Raw genomic sequence first — 16,454 nt, 5'->3', positions numbered from 1 at the left:
AGGGAAGGCAAGATGGGCGGGCCGCATTCTGTTTTGCCTAGTTGAAGCTCTCTTTCTACTCCCAGCCCATGTGAAGCCCATCTTTATTTTATTTTTAGCATGGTACATGAGGAATCAAAACAAGCTTCCAAAGAGTAATGAAAAACAACAGCATATGTCACACCCTGGCATTTTTCTGGTCTCTTTTCATCAGCGCGTCTTCTGAGCAATCAAAAGTGACTACATGTCCCTGCTGAGAACTCCTGCATTGGAGCAGAGTGAAGCCGGTCTTCTCGGTGGCCTCCAAGACCTTCATGGTGGCGACACCCATGACCCCAGACTAACACCTGCCACTCTTCCTTCTCACCCCGCTCCTCCCTGGCCCCCTGGAGGCGTCCTCTTCCCCCAAATACCAGCACTGCCTCCCCTCTCAACTTGTCCAGGACAGCTTCTCAATGAGGCCTCTCCTGACCACCTTATTTAAAAATCACAAATCTATTTCTGGGGCAGGAATAGAGACTCAGATGTAGAAAACAGACATGTAGACACAGAGAGGGAGGGAGGATGGGATGAATAGGGAGTTTAGGATTGGCATGCACACATTACCGTGTGTAAAATAGACAGCTAGCGGGAAGCTGCCACATAGAGCAGGGAGCTCAGCTCGGTGCTCTGCGATGACCTAGAAGGGTGGGGTTTAAGAGGGAGGGGATATGTGTACACAGGTAACTGAGACACTTTATTGCACAGCAGAAACACAACATTGTAAGGCAATTATACTCCAATTTTTAAAAATTTAAAAAATAATAAAAATCACAAAACTCTATACCCTGCCACTCCCAAACCCTTCTATTCACTCTACCTTTTAAAATTACATTTATCATCTTCTAAAATCCTACATACTTTGCTTACTTGTTATATTTGTTATTTATTATCTTTCCTCTCCCCTAGAAGTTAATGGAAGCTTTTTGTCTCTTGTTCCTATTGTTTTGGTCACCATGAATAGTGTCTGGTCTTTATTGGGTAACCAATAGATAACTGTTAATGGCTTATTAATAATAAATAAGTAATCCTTTTACTCCTTGTCAATACCTGGCTATTTGTACATAACTGATAGGAAGTGGTTATATCTATTAAAAAAATCTCATTAGCTAAAATATAAAGATTCAGAAGACAGCCATCCTATTTTTAAGGTCAAACGATTGTAGACTCTTAAAAAACTTCTAAATTAGATCTAGTTTTTTGTGTCTTGATCCCACTGTATGAAACCTGATACCAAAAATTCCCATGGCAGCTCAGTTCCTTGTTAAGAGGGCAGGGATGTATTTGGAGCACAAAATCTCCATAAAAGGATCATTAAAACTGTGATGCATATTTTCTCTATTCACCATTGTTAGATTTGGTCTGGGTCTTAAACAGAGTTCAGTTTTTAAATCCTGCAGATTTCTAGCTCTTCATGTAGAAATGAAGGCTTCAATAAGCCTTATCTTGAAAGACTACTTGCATAAAAAAGTGATTTATGATGATGCACCCAGAGAGAGGCTCTCCATCCACAGAGAGCAGGGGTCGTGTGTTCCATAGAAAGCATCCTTGATCACAAGGATGGTCAAAGGAACATCTTTGCACTTAGAGACATTGGTTATATTTTAGCTATATGCATTGTTCAATCCAAAAATTTGCTTACTCTGTTTCTGGGAACACGAGTACCTGGAGGTATGCATCTCTTTTTCATTTCTTTTATTATCTTTTCCATAATTAGAAACCACTCTGATGATAGTTCATTTTAAATCAAGAAATATCTTTGCTTTCCCTAAAGGAGAATTGTCTTGTCATGTTTTATCTTTGTTTGTTTATCAGTCTGAAGAAACCCTTAACCCAAGCAGCATAGCCTAGGTGTTGATAGCTGCTAACAATTTAAACAACATATAGAATAAAGATGCTTTAGTCAACATACAGCCTAGAATGGGAAGGAGAGGAGGGCCCTTAGCATTCATATGTTTATATTTATTCTTCTGATTCTAATTTCATAAAATGCACTTAATTTTAGAAAAAAAGCTGAGACATTTACCTTATAATCAGAGTTTATTTCTCAGATTCAAAACCATGCCTAGAAATTCAAGCTCACTTTCTGAAAACCTCATTCCCTGTGACCTGCTATGATAGAACAGCATGATCTATTTAACTCCTTCCACTGGAAAAATCCAAGATTATTTTCCAGACTCTGTGATGTGTAAGCTTTCAGCTCTGTTGTTTCTAAATCGCAGTGCTGATAAGAACCATGGGAATTGGGCTTCCCCAGTGGCTCAGTGGTAAAGAATCCACCTGCCACTTCAGGAGATGTGAGTTCAATCTCTGGGCTGGGAAGATCCCCAGGAGAAGGAAACGATAACCCCCTCCAGTATTCCTGCCTGGGAAATCCCATGGACAATGGGCTACAGTCGATAGGGTAACAAAAGAGTCGGACATGACTGATGGACTAAACAACCAATGACCCACCGCTGTCAAAGTTCTCTGGAATTAGAGAAGCAGGGATCCAGTCCCGCTCTCATCTTTTGTAGCCACGTGATCTTGGAGCTCATCCGAGCCTCCTTTTCCTCACTGGTAAATAAGAGGTAACAATGACACCAACCTCATAAAGTTAAACAATAATAGTAAAGTCTGAGTCATTATCACCTGTCACTATCATTCACATCTTTTAATCCTCATGACAGTTCTATAAGATAGCATCATCCATACTTTACCAAATGGAATTGAGAAACAGCATGACTTATTCAAAAGCATCCAGAAAATAAGGGATTAAATTCATCAGACTATATAAAAACGTTTGCACCTCCTTCCATGACAACTCCTTTGAAGCTATTTAATTTTAACCCAAAAATTCTTTTTGTTTGTAAATTGAAGTCCTGTTAATCGAAGTCCTTTGAAGCTATTTAATTTTAACCCCAAAATTCTTTTTGTTTGTAAATCGAAGTAGTTTGTACTACTTAGCAATGGTCTGGATCTGAAAGCAGTACCTGGGACATGGGCCCTATCCTGATCTTCAGTTACGCTGAAACACAAGGGATTTTTTTTGTTATGGGAGAACATTCCACTCTGGAGAACCAATTACATAGCTCTGCACCAATGTGTGTGCAAAGCTGTGCCACTTCCTTGGAGTCTTGATAATATATATTAGCCCTTGAGGTCACTAATGGGCAGAGAGATCAACTGTTAAATAGAAGTAAAGTGAATTTTATGTTTATAAGAGCTGGTGAAGGAACCATTACATCTGGGGCCATATCCCTTGGGCTATATATTATATACGATTCAGCCTTATTTCAGAGAACAATTCATCTTTCTGGACTTTAAAAGACACTGTGCTTAAAACATTTGTATTATGTTTTCATGACCACAAAAAGAAAATTCATAAATGTGATTTGAGCACCTACTGTACTTTGTTTGGGGCTAGAGAGAGCCCATTCATAATCATTACTTGGAGCTAATAATTGAATATTGGAGAAGACTCTTGAGAGTCCCTTGGACAGCAAGGAGATCCAACCAGTCCATCCTAAAGGAAATCAGTCCTGAATATTCATTGGAAGGACTGATGCTGAAGTGGAAACTCCAGTACTTTGGCCACCTGATGCAAAGAACTGACTCATTTGAGAAGACCCTGATGCTGGGAAAGATTGAAGGCAGGGGGAGAAGGGGGCGACAGAAGATGAGATAGGATTGGATGGCATCACCGACTCAATGGACATGAGTTTGAGTAAACTCTGGAAGATGGTGATGGACAGGGAGGGAGGCCTGGTGTGCTGCAGTCCATGGGGTCACAAGGAGTCAGACACGACTAAGCAACTGAACTGAACTGAATAATTGAATGGAGATGTCTAAGTAATACAGAATAAAATAAGAATTGCAAAAAATATACTAGCCATGTGTACCTCTGTTTTCTCTGTGACTAATAAACGCCAGGGAACTATTTACTCTGGGACGCTTAGGGAAGGCCTCATGGAGGAAGTGCTATTGGCCTTAAATTATAAGTAAGATAGTATATGAAAGAGAGGACTTCCCCGGTAGCTCAGAGGTAAAGAATCCACCTGCCAATGCAAGAGATGCGGATTCAATCCCTGGGTCAGGAAGATTCCCCTGGAGTAGGAAATGGAGACCCACTCCAGTATCCCTGCCTGGGAAAACCCATGGACAGAGGAGCCTGGCAGGCTACTGTCCATGGGGTCACAAAGAGTCGGAAATGACTTAGTGACTAAACAACAACAACAATTTGAAGGAGAGGAAGATAGCATCAAAGCTGAAGAAGCAGCCTGAGCAGAAGTCAGGGAAGTATGAATGTTCTACATGTTCAGGAGATGTCAAGGAGTGACTACAGCTAAGTGTAGATTTTATAGAGACAGCAGTGGAAGATGAGGGAGTGAAGGAGAGCTGGAGCCCATCATGAGGCATTAAATGACAGAATGGAGTTTGCACTCTATTTTCCACATAGTAGGGAGGTTTTTGCAGGGCAGAGTTACACACTCACTTCACTATTTTTAGAAAATAATTCTAGGGATGATGCAAAGGATGGATTTAGGAAATGAAACATGGAAAAAGACATGAAGCCTTTATTAAGAAGTTGTGGAAGGGCTGGCTTAACCACTGGCTGTCCAGTGGTTAAGACTTCCAATGCAGGGGATGTGAGTTCAATCCCTGGTCAGGGAACTAAGGTCCCACATGCTGCATGGTGTGGCCAAAAAAACCAAATAAATAAATTGTGGGGGAAAGAAAAGAGCATTCCCGGGGGCCAGGGACCACTCACCAGGGAAATAATTTGCCATTTCCCATGGGGAGTGGTAACAAATGAAGGATGGGATGAAAGAACTGATGGTTTTAGACAGAGTATCTTGAGAGCAGTTAATAGGTACCAGATTCCCTGACAAGATTGGAATTTGAGTAAAATCTCATGTTTTAGATTCATGATAGGCTGCAATGCATTCATGGAATTTTCCAGCTCCTTTCACTATTACCAAGGATACTTTTCTAATTTCAAAGTCTATTTGATAAAAGTAAGCCTCTGAGAAAGCTGTATGCAGGTCAGGAAGCAACAGTTAGAACTGGACATGGAACGACAGACTGGTTTCAAAGAGAGAAAGGAGTATGTCAAGGCTGTATATTGTCACCCGGCTTATTTAACTTACATGCAGAGTACATCATGAGAAACACTGGGCTGGATTAAGCACAAGCTGGAATCAAGATTGCCGGGAGAAATATCAGTAACCTCAGATATGTAGATGACACCACCCTTATGGCAGAAAGTGAAGAAAGAACTAAAGAGCCTCTTGATGAAAGTGAAAGAAGAGAGTGAAAAAGTTGGCTTAAAGCTCAGCGTTCAGAAAACTAAGATCATGGCATCTGGTCCCATCACTTCATGGCAAATAAATGGGGAGACAGTGGAAACAGTGGCAGGCTTTATTTTGGGGGCTCCAAAATCACTGCAGATAGTGACTGCAGCCATGAAATTAAAAGACGCTTGTTCCTTGGAAGAAAAATTATGACCAACCTAGGCAGCATATTAAAAAGCAGAGACATTTCTTTGCTGACAAAGGTCCATCTAGTTAAAGTTATGGTGTTTCCAATAATCATGTATGGATGTGAGAGTTGGACTATAAAGAAAGCTGAGCGCTGAAGAATTGAACTTTGCTTTTGAACTGAGGTGTTGGAGAAGATTCTTGAAAGTTCCTTGGACTGCAAGGGAATCCAACCAGTCCATCCTAAAGGAAATCAGTCCTGAGTATTCATTGGAAGGACTGATGCTGAGGCTGAAACTCCAATACTTTGGCTACCTAATGCGAAGAACTGACTCATTTGAAAAGACTCTGATGCTGGGAATGATGGAGGGCAGGAGGAGAAGGGGATGACAGAGGATGAGATGTTGGATGTCATCACAGACTTAGTGAACATGAGTTTGAGTAAGCTACAGGAGTTAGTGATGGACAGGGAAGCCTGGTGTGCTGCAGTCTCTGGGGTCGCAAAGAGTCAGGCACGACTGAGCTTCTGAACTGAACTGAAGCCATTCAAGGATGGCTGCTATCCAAAAGTCTACAAGCAATAAATGCTGGAGAGGGTGTGGAGAAAAGGGAACCCTCTTACACTGTTGGTGGGAATGCAAACTAGTACAGCCACTATGGAAAACAGTGTGGAGATTTCTTAAAAAACTGGAAATAGAACTGCCATATGATCCAGCAATCCCACTTCTGGGCATACACACTGAGGAAACCAGATCTGAAAGAGACATGTGCACCCCAATGTTCATTGCAGCACTGTTTATAATAGCCAGGACATGGAAGCAACCTAGATGCCCATCAGCAGATGAATGGATAAGGAAGCTGTGGTACATATACACCATGGAATATTACTCAGCCATTAAAAAGAATTCATTTGAATCAGTCCTAATGAGATGGATGAAACTGAAGCCCATTATACAGAGTGAAGTAAGCCAGAAAGATAAAGAACATTACAGCATACTAACACATATATATGGAATTTAGAAAGATGGTAACGATAAGCCTATATGAAAAACAGAAAAAGAAACACAGAAATACAGAACAGACTTTTGAACTCTGTGGGAGAAGGTGAGGGTGGGATGTTTCGAGAGAACAGCATGTATATTATCTGTGGTGAAACAGATCACCAGCCCAGGTGGGATGCATGAGACAAGTGCTCGGGCCTGGTGCACTGGGAAGACTCAGAGGAATTGGGTGGAGAGGGAGGTGGGAGGGGGGATCGGGATGGGGAATACGTGTAAATCTATGGCTGATTCATATCAATGTATGACAAAACCCACTGAAATGTTGTGAAGTAATTAGCCTCCAACTAATTTAAAAAAATAAAATTAAAAATTAAAAAAAAAAAAAAGGGAGCTTAGAATGTGCTCAATTGGAAACCACACCCATGTCCTCTATCACTTGATCTGGGAGAGGAGGCAAAACAAATCTACCCATCTGAGGTCTTCAGTAGTGACTCTTTAGCAAAAAGACAGATCAACAAAAGAAAAACAAACATAAGTTTATTAACATGTCTATTCATGTATACCTGGCAGACCCTCAGGAAAATGAGTAACTCAGAGGTGGTTTCAGAATTCAGGGCTAAATACCATCTTAATAGGGAGAAGGAAGGAGGCGTCTAAGGGGAGAGTAAATGATTTTTAGGGAGCATGAATGGGCCTTTGGAAGCATAGATGGGAAATGTGATAGTTTGTGGCAAAGTTTGTCTGGATATGGTGTTGACGTCTCATCTCCTCTCCCTTGTTGATTATACTCATGACAATTAGTCTCTTTCTGGAAGATTTATCTTTAGGCAGATTAGGGTTGTTCAGAGAAAGTTTCTCCCCGAATTTGCTGCTTTCAAGTGCCTATAGCTCAAAACAGTATGGCCAAGTGGCATGTTTTGGGGGTGGTCTAAAGCCAGCAGCTTGGGAATGACCATACTGATGCCTACAGGAAGCCTTTATAAAAGCCATGCCTTGGAGAGCTGCTTTAAAGTAAGGTTATTCTGAGCCTTGAGTTGCATCTTCTTGAATATACATTTCACCTCTCATTTTCTGTTTATTTTTTCTTTCTATGCTTACGCTTTTAGAGGAAAAGTCCGGTAAGAAACAACAAATTCTTTCTATATCTTGGCCAAACATTGTTTATTCTGTTCATTTTCATCTCTGTATATCTAATGACTGATTGTATTTAACACCTAAACAAGATTCTGAATTTTAAAAACAAACAGGATGTGGCCTAATTATGCCCCATGAGGAAAAGAGGAAGCTGGTTGCTAAGTGATTTTCCAAACCTGGTATTAAGGGCCACAAGGTAATTTTGTAAAGATTCACATCTTCCCCAATCACACAAGCATATGATAAGATATTTCAGTGTTAAGTTCCATTTATTGCAGCTTCTATTTGGGTTCATCAAGCTACATGTATTTTTTTGTTACTTTTTTGGTAATGTATACAACATGATAGCATTCTGAGTGAATGCTTGTGAATCTGGCCTAGGAGAAGCAAGTTGTCTTTTTCTCTTCTTTTTTTTAAAATTAATCAGAAAAATTATCCCCTTCTGATGTTGTCAGAGACAGATAAAGAAGATCTTTATAAATCACAAATCACCTCTTACGTGGTCCTTTTTATCACTGGGGTGATTTTCAGTGGCAGCACAAATCTGATAAAATGTATCTACATTTTATTTTTAGAGCAACAATGAAACTGACCTACTAAAAAAAAAAATTCATTGTTCTGGGCTCCTCTGTATAGTTTATTGGGAACATGATCCCAGGATGCTGATACAGGTGACCTCTCCAGTGGAAAATATGAAAATATTGTATTTCCATGTTAACACACACGGAGAAGTGGTTGGTTGTCTATTGACCTCACCTAAGTGGTGAGGTGCAATGATTGCTAGACCTCCCATCCTGCCCACTGACCCAAGCCTGGCAGTCTCTCTATACCACGTGCAGGAAATGCACGGATAGCAATTTCATGTGACTGGAGGAAGGAAGAACAGAAGACAAAGGAAGAACAAAAGATGGAATCAAAATATTACAGTTTATCAAAATATGAACTCTGTGGCTTGGTTTCCAAGCGTAAAATTAGTATGTATCATAATTAATTATTGATAAATGGAAGGGCCCACTTCTGAGTAAGTGGGTGTCAACCCTGTGTCACATGCTATGAGACACACACATTGTTGGTGTGCCTCTGTAGCCTTTTTGATATTTTGCCCATTTCATTTATCCTGTTTGACTCTGAATCTTTCTCTGAATTATCCAAACTTGGCCACTTCAAATATTAACAAGATTAAGTAGCCTGAAGTTTACCCATGGTGCTTTAAAAATTTCCTGTTCTTCATTGGTTTTCCTCCTGTTGTTCTTACACCAGTTTCAACTGGAAGTACTCCATTTCCTTGCTAGCTGTGCCTTTAAGGATGAGTTTTCCTCTTGCTCCCCTGCCTCATTTTTCTTTGGTAATACCCATGTTGTTGATATTTCAACCCAGTGAACCTTTAGTGATGTCTCGGCTAGTAACAGGCTCTTTGCTTCTCTTCCCATATGGAGTTTCAGAAGATTATTTCTACCAAGTCTTATTCGATCTGATAGGCACTCACTGTCATCTGACTTGTAAGAGGTATAGGAACAAATTTAAATATAGACAAACACAGCAATTGGCAGGGGTGGGGGCTTCCAATAGGTGCTTGCAAGATAGATTATCCTAAAGCATTTAAAAGCAAATAAGAATATTGGTTAGTGTCATAATAATAAACAAAATGATCATATATGCTAATTCTTTCCTAGAAAATTCACTACCATGAATCACTGAATTTGCTATGACTAGACTGCATAAAAATAATATTTGTTTAGTGCTTTGTGGCTTTTCACGCATTTTCTGGTGTTTCCCTATAGCGCTGAATTTTAGCAAATGAGGATGTTGTAAAGCTTCAAAACCTGAGGCTGGTTATTTAGTGATTTTTGACAAGCTGGACAGATTGTGTTTGGTGACTTCTTTTTTAAACATCTCAAAACACTTACGCGTATTGGCAAAGACAAGTTATCCTAGTTAGCGGAATTTAAATTAATCCTTTTGTGCAAAAAATAAACAAAACAAGGCTGGTGTAGGATAAGGATACTGTGAGGACATATACTGAAGTATTTTCTTTTAGAAGGTGTATTCAAATGGCAGAGTATATAAATTTTAAAAATGCAAAATATTCTAAGCAAAGATCTGCATTCTAGTGACCAAGTCATAAATTAGTAGTGGATACCCATTTTGAAAATAGCCTCAAAATACAAAGTAAATCTGATGTCTAACTTGAACATCAAAATAAAAGTAGAGGGGAAAATAAAATGTTTTTCAGTACCTTCTCCAGAGTGCATCAGAAGATCAAGAGAAGTTGAGGAACTGAACAATTAATGTTTAACTAGGAACACAGGAAATTTGTTCAGAAAACAAATAGACCAACTGCAATGTCCCTGTTTGAGTAATCAGGTGAAATAATAATAACAGTATATAAAAAATTCGCTGAGAGCTTATTATGTGTGATACAAATGTCTGCAATCAGAGACAAATTGGCCACCTGCAGATTCTGAACAACTGAAAAGATGTTTTGTTTGGTCACGCAGACAATCTGAGTGCCATTTAAAAATCAGAATCAATAGGCCCATTCTCTGACAACTCTGAAGATTCGGCAGGATTAGGCCCATAATTTGTGTTCAAGTGGCCCTGAGTTGCGGCCACTTCACCAAAGCTCCATAAAACTCTCATGCCCTGATCCATAGCTTTCCTGCTCCTTGTCCTGCATGCTTTTGAGTTTGCAATTTAATACAGAGAGTGTTCAGCTTACAGAATATATCAAGATCAGATGCTGAATGTTTCCTTCCACCCTTGAAGCAAATTCTGTATGTTGGTAGAACAAAGATAGAATGCTAAAGACCTCAGAATTCTTGGGAAATGACAGGAAAAAGAGTAAAATAAACTATTGACAGGAAAGACCCTCCCCTCCTGGTTGAGAATGATTTTGCTGTTCAGCGAAACCTACAACTGCTTTATGCTCCTTAAAGGTGGAGAAAAAGCCTTTCAATTTGGCTTGTGGAATCCCTTTCCTTTTGAAGGTTTCAGATAGCTTTTAATTATGGACCTTGAGGCTTTTGGGTCTGAGCTTTTCACAGCTGTTAGCTGGATCTTCTGGATTCTTGTGAATAAGCTTGTGGCTACATGAATTTCAACAGCTGTTCCTTGAGGTTCCTTTTTTCATGTTACCTTTACTAGAAAAAATACAAACAGGAACTATTGATTAAACTATATAGGTTTTTAACTGATTGAACTTAACTTGGGTGAATTAATATAATTGAAATGATTTTAACAAATGTCCTCTATAATCTTTGTAGAGATTATTGAATTTAAGTTTCTGCCTCTGCATGGTTGCAATATACATTTTATTTTGCATTATTTCTCATAGTTGTCTTGGGGGAAATTGCATCACTTTTAAACACCTCTTTGCTGTATTTTATGCTGCTTTTAAGAATGAGTTGTTTGCCATGAAATTAAAGCTAAAATCGTAAATGCCCACATCTCCTTCTTTAGAGAAGAACTTTAGCCTGGTCGGCAAAGAATTATAAACTCTAAATCTTTATATAAAAGAGTGCTTGAATTTCTCTCAAAAGACAGTAACAATTTGTTAGTAAAAGAATTTAAGCCCAGAAATACATACTCATCTGTCCTTTTTTCTAATTTTATTTAAATTGCATCATGCATATATTTATAAGAAAGGTGGGATCAATATGGAATAGAATCAGAAAAACATCTAGTAAAATCAACTAGAGTAAGTATTTCTAAAATCCTAGCTTACTTACCAGTTCCTGGCTCCCTGTCTTTGGAGTCTTCCAACAACATCAGGCTTGGTGTCCTAGAAAGAACATGAGTTTAGCAGACCTGAGCTCCAAAGTCTGTTTCTGGTTGTATCCATTTCCTAGCTCTGGACCTCAGAGCTTCACTTTGCTCTCTATATCACAGAGGCAGTTGGACTAGAGATCCACGGGAGCCCCCAGGTATAAATGACTATAGGCTTTTATTTCTTGTCTATGTTCTAGAGAGTAGAATCATCTTTTTCATTAAGCAACCTTCTAGATACTTCTGAGTTTGTGCGTCCTGCCCAGATTTTGAGATTTGGCCAGTAACTGGGTTCCAGGCAACCTCTGGTGAACTCATGGGCTAAGCCATATTCCTGAAAGTGAAACCAAGAAACAGCTGCTTCTCCACTCACATCACAGTCGCTCTTGTTGCTAAAGACAAATCCTAAAGAGGGAGAGCAACCAGAGGTTGTTGGGGTAAATTGATAGCAGCCATGATCAAGGTTTGAAGAGTGAAAGAAAGAAATTGTGTGTCAGCATCTCGTGTTTTTCCAGGCATCTGGTCCACCAGAGTTTTATTGCTGCTGGACAGTTTTTGTCATTCCACCTGCACTTCTCAGGAGCTCCTCATCTGCCCAACCCCATTCTATCCATTTGAGGCTGCTTAAGTCACCAGGCCAAGAACACAGACCCTTAAAAAAGTTCTTATCAGCACTCATTTCACAGAACACTAAAGAGAAAAACCAGGCAAAGAAGAGGTATCTCTTACCCTGCTCTCTGATTTTTGGAGACTCTGATTAAAGCCTTAATTATGTGGGAAATCCATCACATCTATGATGTGTGCTAACACTCTATTGTGTGGGAAAACAGTTTTCTCTGTACTACCGTCTCTAAAACTCCCCTCCTCAAACACTATGAAGAAAAACTCCTTATGACAAGACATTTAAAGCTATCAGTAAAGTTTTCTTGTATGTGTCTGCTTTGTTTGTACGTCCACATAACTGAAACTGGTACATACCCAATAGCAAAGCTATATCATACAGTGGATATATTCCCTTTAAAGTTCTCCAAAACCTCCTTATGGTTTAAATAAGCCACAAACACAATGGCTGCCTGCCTTCCTTTGACCTGATTACTTGGAGTGAGTGTTTAGTTAGTTGTTTATGAAGTCTTCTATTACCCAAGCCTGTTGACTGATCCATCATTCTCTGACTAGGTGTCTGTTCTCTCTTCCTTTTTGCTGATCACAGAGGCGCAGCCCGGTAAGAACCCTCAACGTTTTTACCTTAAACCTGTATAGAGATAACTGGTATAGAGATAACTGGCAAGGTGGCCAGGTTGTCTTATTAAATTTATGATAACCCAGTGTAAATGAGGCAGACAAATTAGGTTTAGTGGTTGTAAGTCTCTGGTCTTATATGTGTCAAGAGCATGTTTTAGGATCATCAGAGCATGTTTCCATAACAAACTAAACTAATACAATAGGTATCCCAACTCCCAGTGCTAAATATGAAAAATGTGGTATGTGTGTGTGTGTGTGTGTGTGGTGTGCATGTATGCAAGCCTTGGAGATTATTCAGAAATCAGCATAGACATTTATAGCAAGGTGATAATAGAATAAGAAAACTGTAAAGAAAAGAAGGAAAGAATTTGTAAGCCACATTGTTTTCAAACCTAAATTTAATATAAGTCCCTGGACCATAACTCATATTTGTCAGTATACTGATGTACAATCATACATAATCATAATTTTTATCTTGAGAGGAAGAAACATGCTTTCAAGTCAATCTTTCTAGGTTGTCACATATATATATTTCATCACTGGAGGCAAACCGGTATTAGTTTGCACTGTCCAGAGTAAATCTTAGTCATTTTCCTCAGGTTGAAAGTGTGATAAATTTGAAGCAACAAGAAGAGTCTTTGCTATGTTTGAAATAACCTCCACCTGCCTGGTCAGTCCCTTGAGAGAGGTAATGGAACCAAAATAATGCTTTTGGAAATTAGGCCTATGCCGATTGGATCAATCAGTTACTCCTGAAGGCAAATATTCTGTGCCAGCTGACAAGCTGTGGTTCTCTGATTAAGCCACAGAGTTGATGATCAAAAATACCACCTGCAGGGACTATATGGCTGATTCCAGTCCAGCAGTTGGGTAACGTCTCAGATTATGACAAGTTACTCCTTTTTTAACAAAAGAAAAAGAGTGAATTAACTAATTCAAAATGCAGGAAGTCTATTCACAGTCTACTTATAATGACAGTCCTTTAGAGGAGGAAAATGTGGTCACTTAGGGAGGAGAAGGTTTTAGAATCAATAGGCGTTTTTCCTGAATGTGGTTTGTGTCGTCAATATCACCTTAACCTTGCTCTGGATTTGTCCTGCATGGACGTCAAGGCCATCTTGAGAGATCTGTATGCCAGATCCAAGGGGCAATGGGACTTTCTTTTCTGTTGATGAACGCTTACTGCTGATGGTTCGAACATCTGTTCCTTTCTAAATTGATGTGATTTTATTCTTTCTAATTTCTAAATAACAGTTTGCGTGCATATTTCTGCCATGTCTTGCTTCCTCTTGAATAGTGATTGTTCATTCATGAGGAATATTTAATAAAATATTACAGGGGCTTCTTGTCTAGTACCTCTCAACAATAAATGTCTTTCAAATGAATTGATACACTGGGAAATGATGAATACCAAAAAATACCAAGGAAATTGTGTATCTTTCTTGGTTTCATGAATATTACATTTTAAATAAAGGTGTAAGACAGAGATCAAAAGGTCTTCAATACAGCTTCTGGGGTCCCCCAACTCCTGAATTGCAGGTCTCTTTATACTAAATAGGTCCTATCCCCTCAATGTCAACCTCATGATTGACTACTTGAACCTAAAGCCCCCAATCTTTTCCTTCAGAACTTTTTGATAAAAATCTGACTGTTTGAGGCTCTCCAACCTGGAAAACCATTTGAATTACATTTAAACAATTGTTCTCTTATTATTTTGTCTATGAAGTCTTATTTTCCAAAGCCAACCTGTATCAAAACTCTCATAATGACCATAGCTGATTTAAATGATCATATTTATTTAATATATGCATTAATTTAAATGTGTGTTAACTTAATTTAAAATACCAATTTAAAATGTTTATTAAATAAAGTATTTATTAACTTAAAAATATTTTTCCTAATAACATAATAATCTCTATATGGCACATGTATGCAAACTATATTATTAAGCAAGACAAGCCAGAAAATATAGTTTGAGAGATTAGGCCAGTCACCAGAAAACATCTAGTGGATCCTTATTCAGACTGAAACTGTTCCGCTACTGCAGATGAATTCAAAATGAGACAAAATTTTGATAAAACCTTAGGAAAGAGGGAAAGAAGATTCTTACAGGTCTGTTACAGAGATGCTGTATCTTGTCCTAAGTTTTTATGCTATCATTTGAGAGAAGAAAAATCTGTGACCACCAGGTTGCGCCTTCACTAAAGTAGGAGTAGAAATGTGTGTTTGGCTGTCACCAACCAAACTTTTAACTGTCTGAGTTTTGAAAAGTTTCTTGTTATTCCAGTTCCCCAACCTAAACTCTGCCCCTGTCATTCTCCTAAGGAGGCCCTGCCAAACCCATGCCCATCTTACGAGACCATGCTTCTAGTGGTCTACTTTGCTGGAAGCATCACATTCTAAGAACCTTTCATGGTGGTTTTGAATCAAAACTTTAATCAATCCTTTGTTACCAAAAAAAGTTTCTGCTAGGGCCTGAAAAAATCTGAAAATGACCTTCCCAGATTATTCCTGCCAGGGAAATTTGCATTCCAATAGGATCACAATGCCTGGAACTAAAGGAATGATTCCCACTTGATAGATTGGTGCCCCCATGGCAGGCGTGTAAAAGAAACTGAGGTAGAGAGCATGAGTGGGGAAGAATGGAATTCTCTGGTTCCCTGAATAGAGCAGTCCATTCAGAGGTAATGCCTTCACATTTTCCTTGTTTTTAACATTTTCCACATGAATCTTTAAAAATTGCATTAGTCAACTAATGACTGTTTCTACAAGCAGCTTATGGACCCCATTCAATAAGAGCAGAGAATACACCTCATACATTTGCTTTTTAAAAATTAAACATAAATTAAACTTGGATTTACTTTCTTGTATGCTAGATTTCAAGAAATTTTTTTTTTTGCTTTAATTTACTAAATCTACCCAGGTAAGGGTTGTTCCCCCTGCCCCCCGCTCTGGTTTGGATTATTTATTACTTTCCCTTCCTGTCTGTAACCTTTGAGTAAAGTGAAAAATTGATTTATATGTGGGTGTCTACAATTTTTAACTTGAATGCAATTCTGAAAAAAAATTCATTTTTCCCCATCTGCATTTCTTTAAGTTCAGTTTAATTGCAATGACAGAAATATAGATATTGTATGTATATGTGGTCTTAAACCTTATAGTGTCTATTTCTAATTCTAGGGTGCAATTAAAAGGAACTTATCCAGTAAGTATATCTTAGCTACCAGAAATAGAGTACAATTTAAAAGACAAAACAGTTCCTTGGATCTTGGAGTATATATACATTTGACATATACATTCTTGAGCTTGATTTTTAAGGCTGATGAATGTCTTACTTTTACAGCAAAGAAATCCTGTAATGATAAAAGGGCTCAGTGGGTTCTGAATGATTAATATTTAAATCCTGAAAGTGAATATGTTTTTGGATAAACATTGCTATTTCCTTCCTTGGAGAAGGAAATGCCAATTCACTCCAATATTCTTGCCTGGAGGATCTCCATGGACAGAGGATCCTGGCAGGCTACAGTCCTTGGGGTCACAAAGAGTTGGATACAACTGAAGCGACTGAGCATGCATGCTATGTCGTTTGACTTTAGAAATGAATTTAATCAAGTGTGTGTTTGCTAATTGGGATAGGGAGAGGAGGAGGGCAGAAGAAACTAAAGGTAGCTGCAGTGCCCATTCTTGTGTATTTGATATGAAAATTTTAGTACACCAAAGTGATGTGAGATAGGTTATAATATATATGTGGCATGATTTTCTTCTGCATACAGCACATTCTAGGAAATTTTAAATGAATGGTTCCTAGTTAACGGTATAACATTTTCTTGGCATT

The 16,454-nt window shown here is 38.7% G+C and overlaps 1 protein-coding gene across 10 annotated transcripts in view; it reads left to right on the top strand.

Moving 5' to 3' along the window:
* Positions 1–16,454, top strand: part of SGIP1 (SH3GL interacting endocytic adaptor 1) — a 229,555-nt gene that overhangs the window by 128,560 nt on the left and 84,541 nt on the right. For all 10 annotated transcript variants that reach the window (XM_061121671.1, XM_061121676.1, XM_061121677.1 and 7 more), the window contains one exon: positions 15,800–15,824. In XM_061121671.1, the coding sequence (XP_060977654.1) occupies positions 15,800–15,824 (25 nt within the window). The remainder of the gene's footprint in view (positions 1–15,799; positions 15,825–16,454) is intronic.

Source organism: Dama dama, chromosome 20, assembly GCF_033118175.1.
Source record: "Dama dama isolate Ldn47 chromosome 20, ASM3311817v1, whole genome shotgun sequence".
NCBI classification, from domain to species: domain Eukaryota; kingdom Metazoa; phylum Chordata; class Mammalia; order Artiodactyla; family Cervidae; genus Dama; species Dama dama.
Note: the sequence above shows the minus strand (reverse complement) of the source record. Positions and strands in the feature narration are given on the sequence as shown.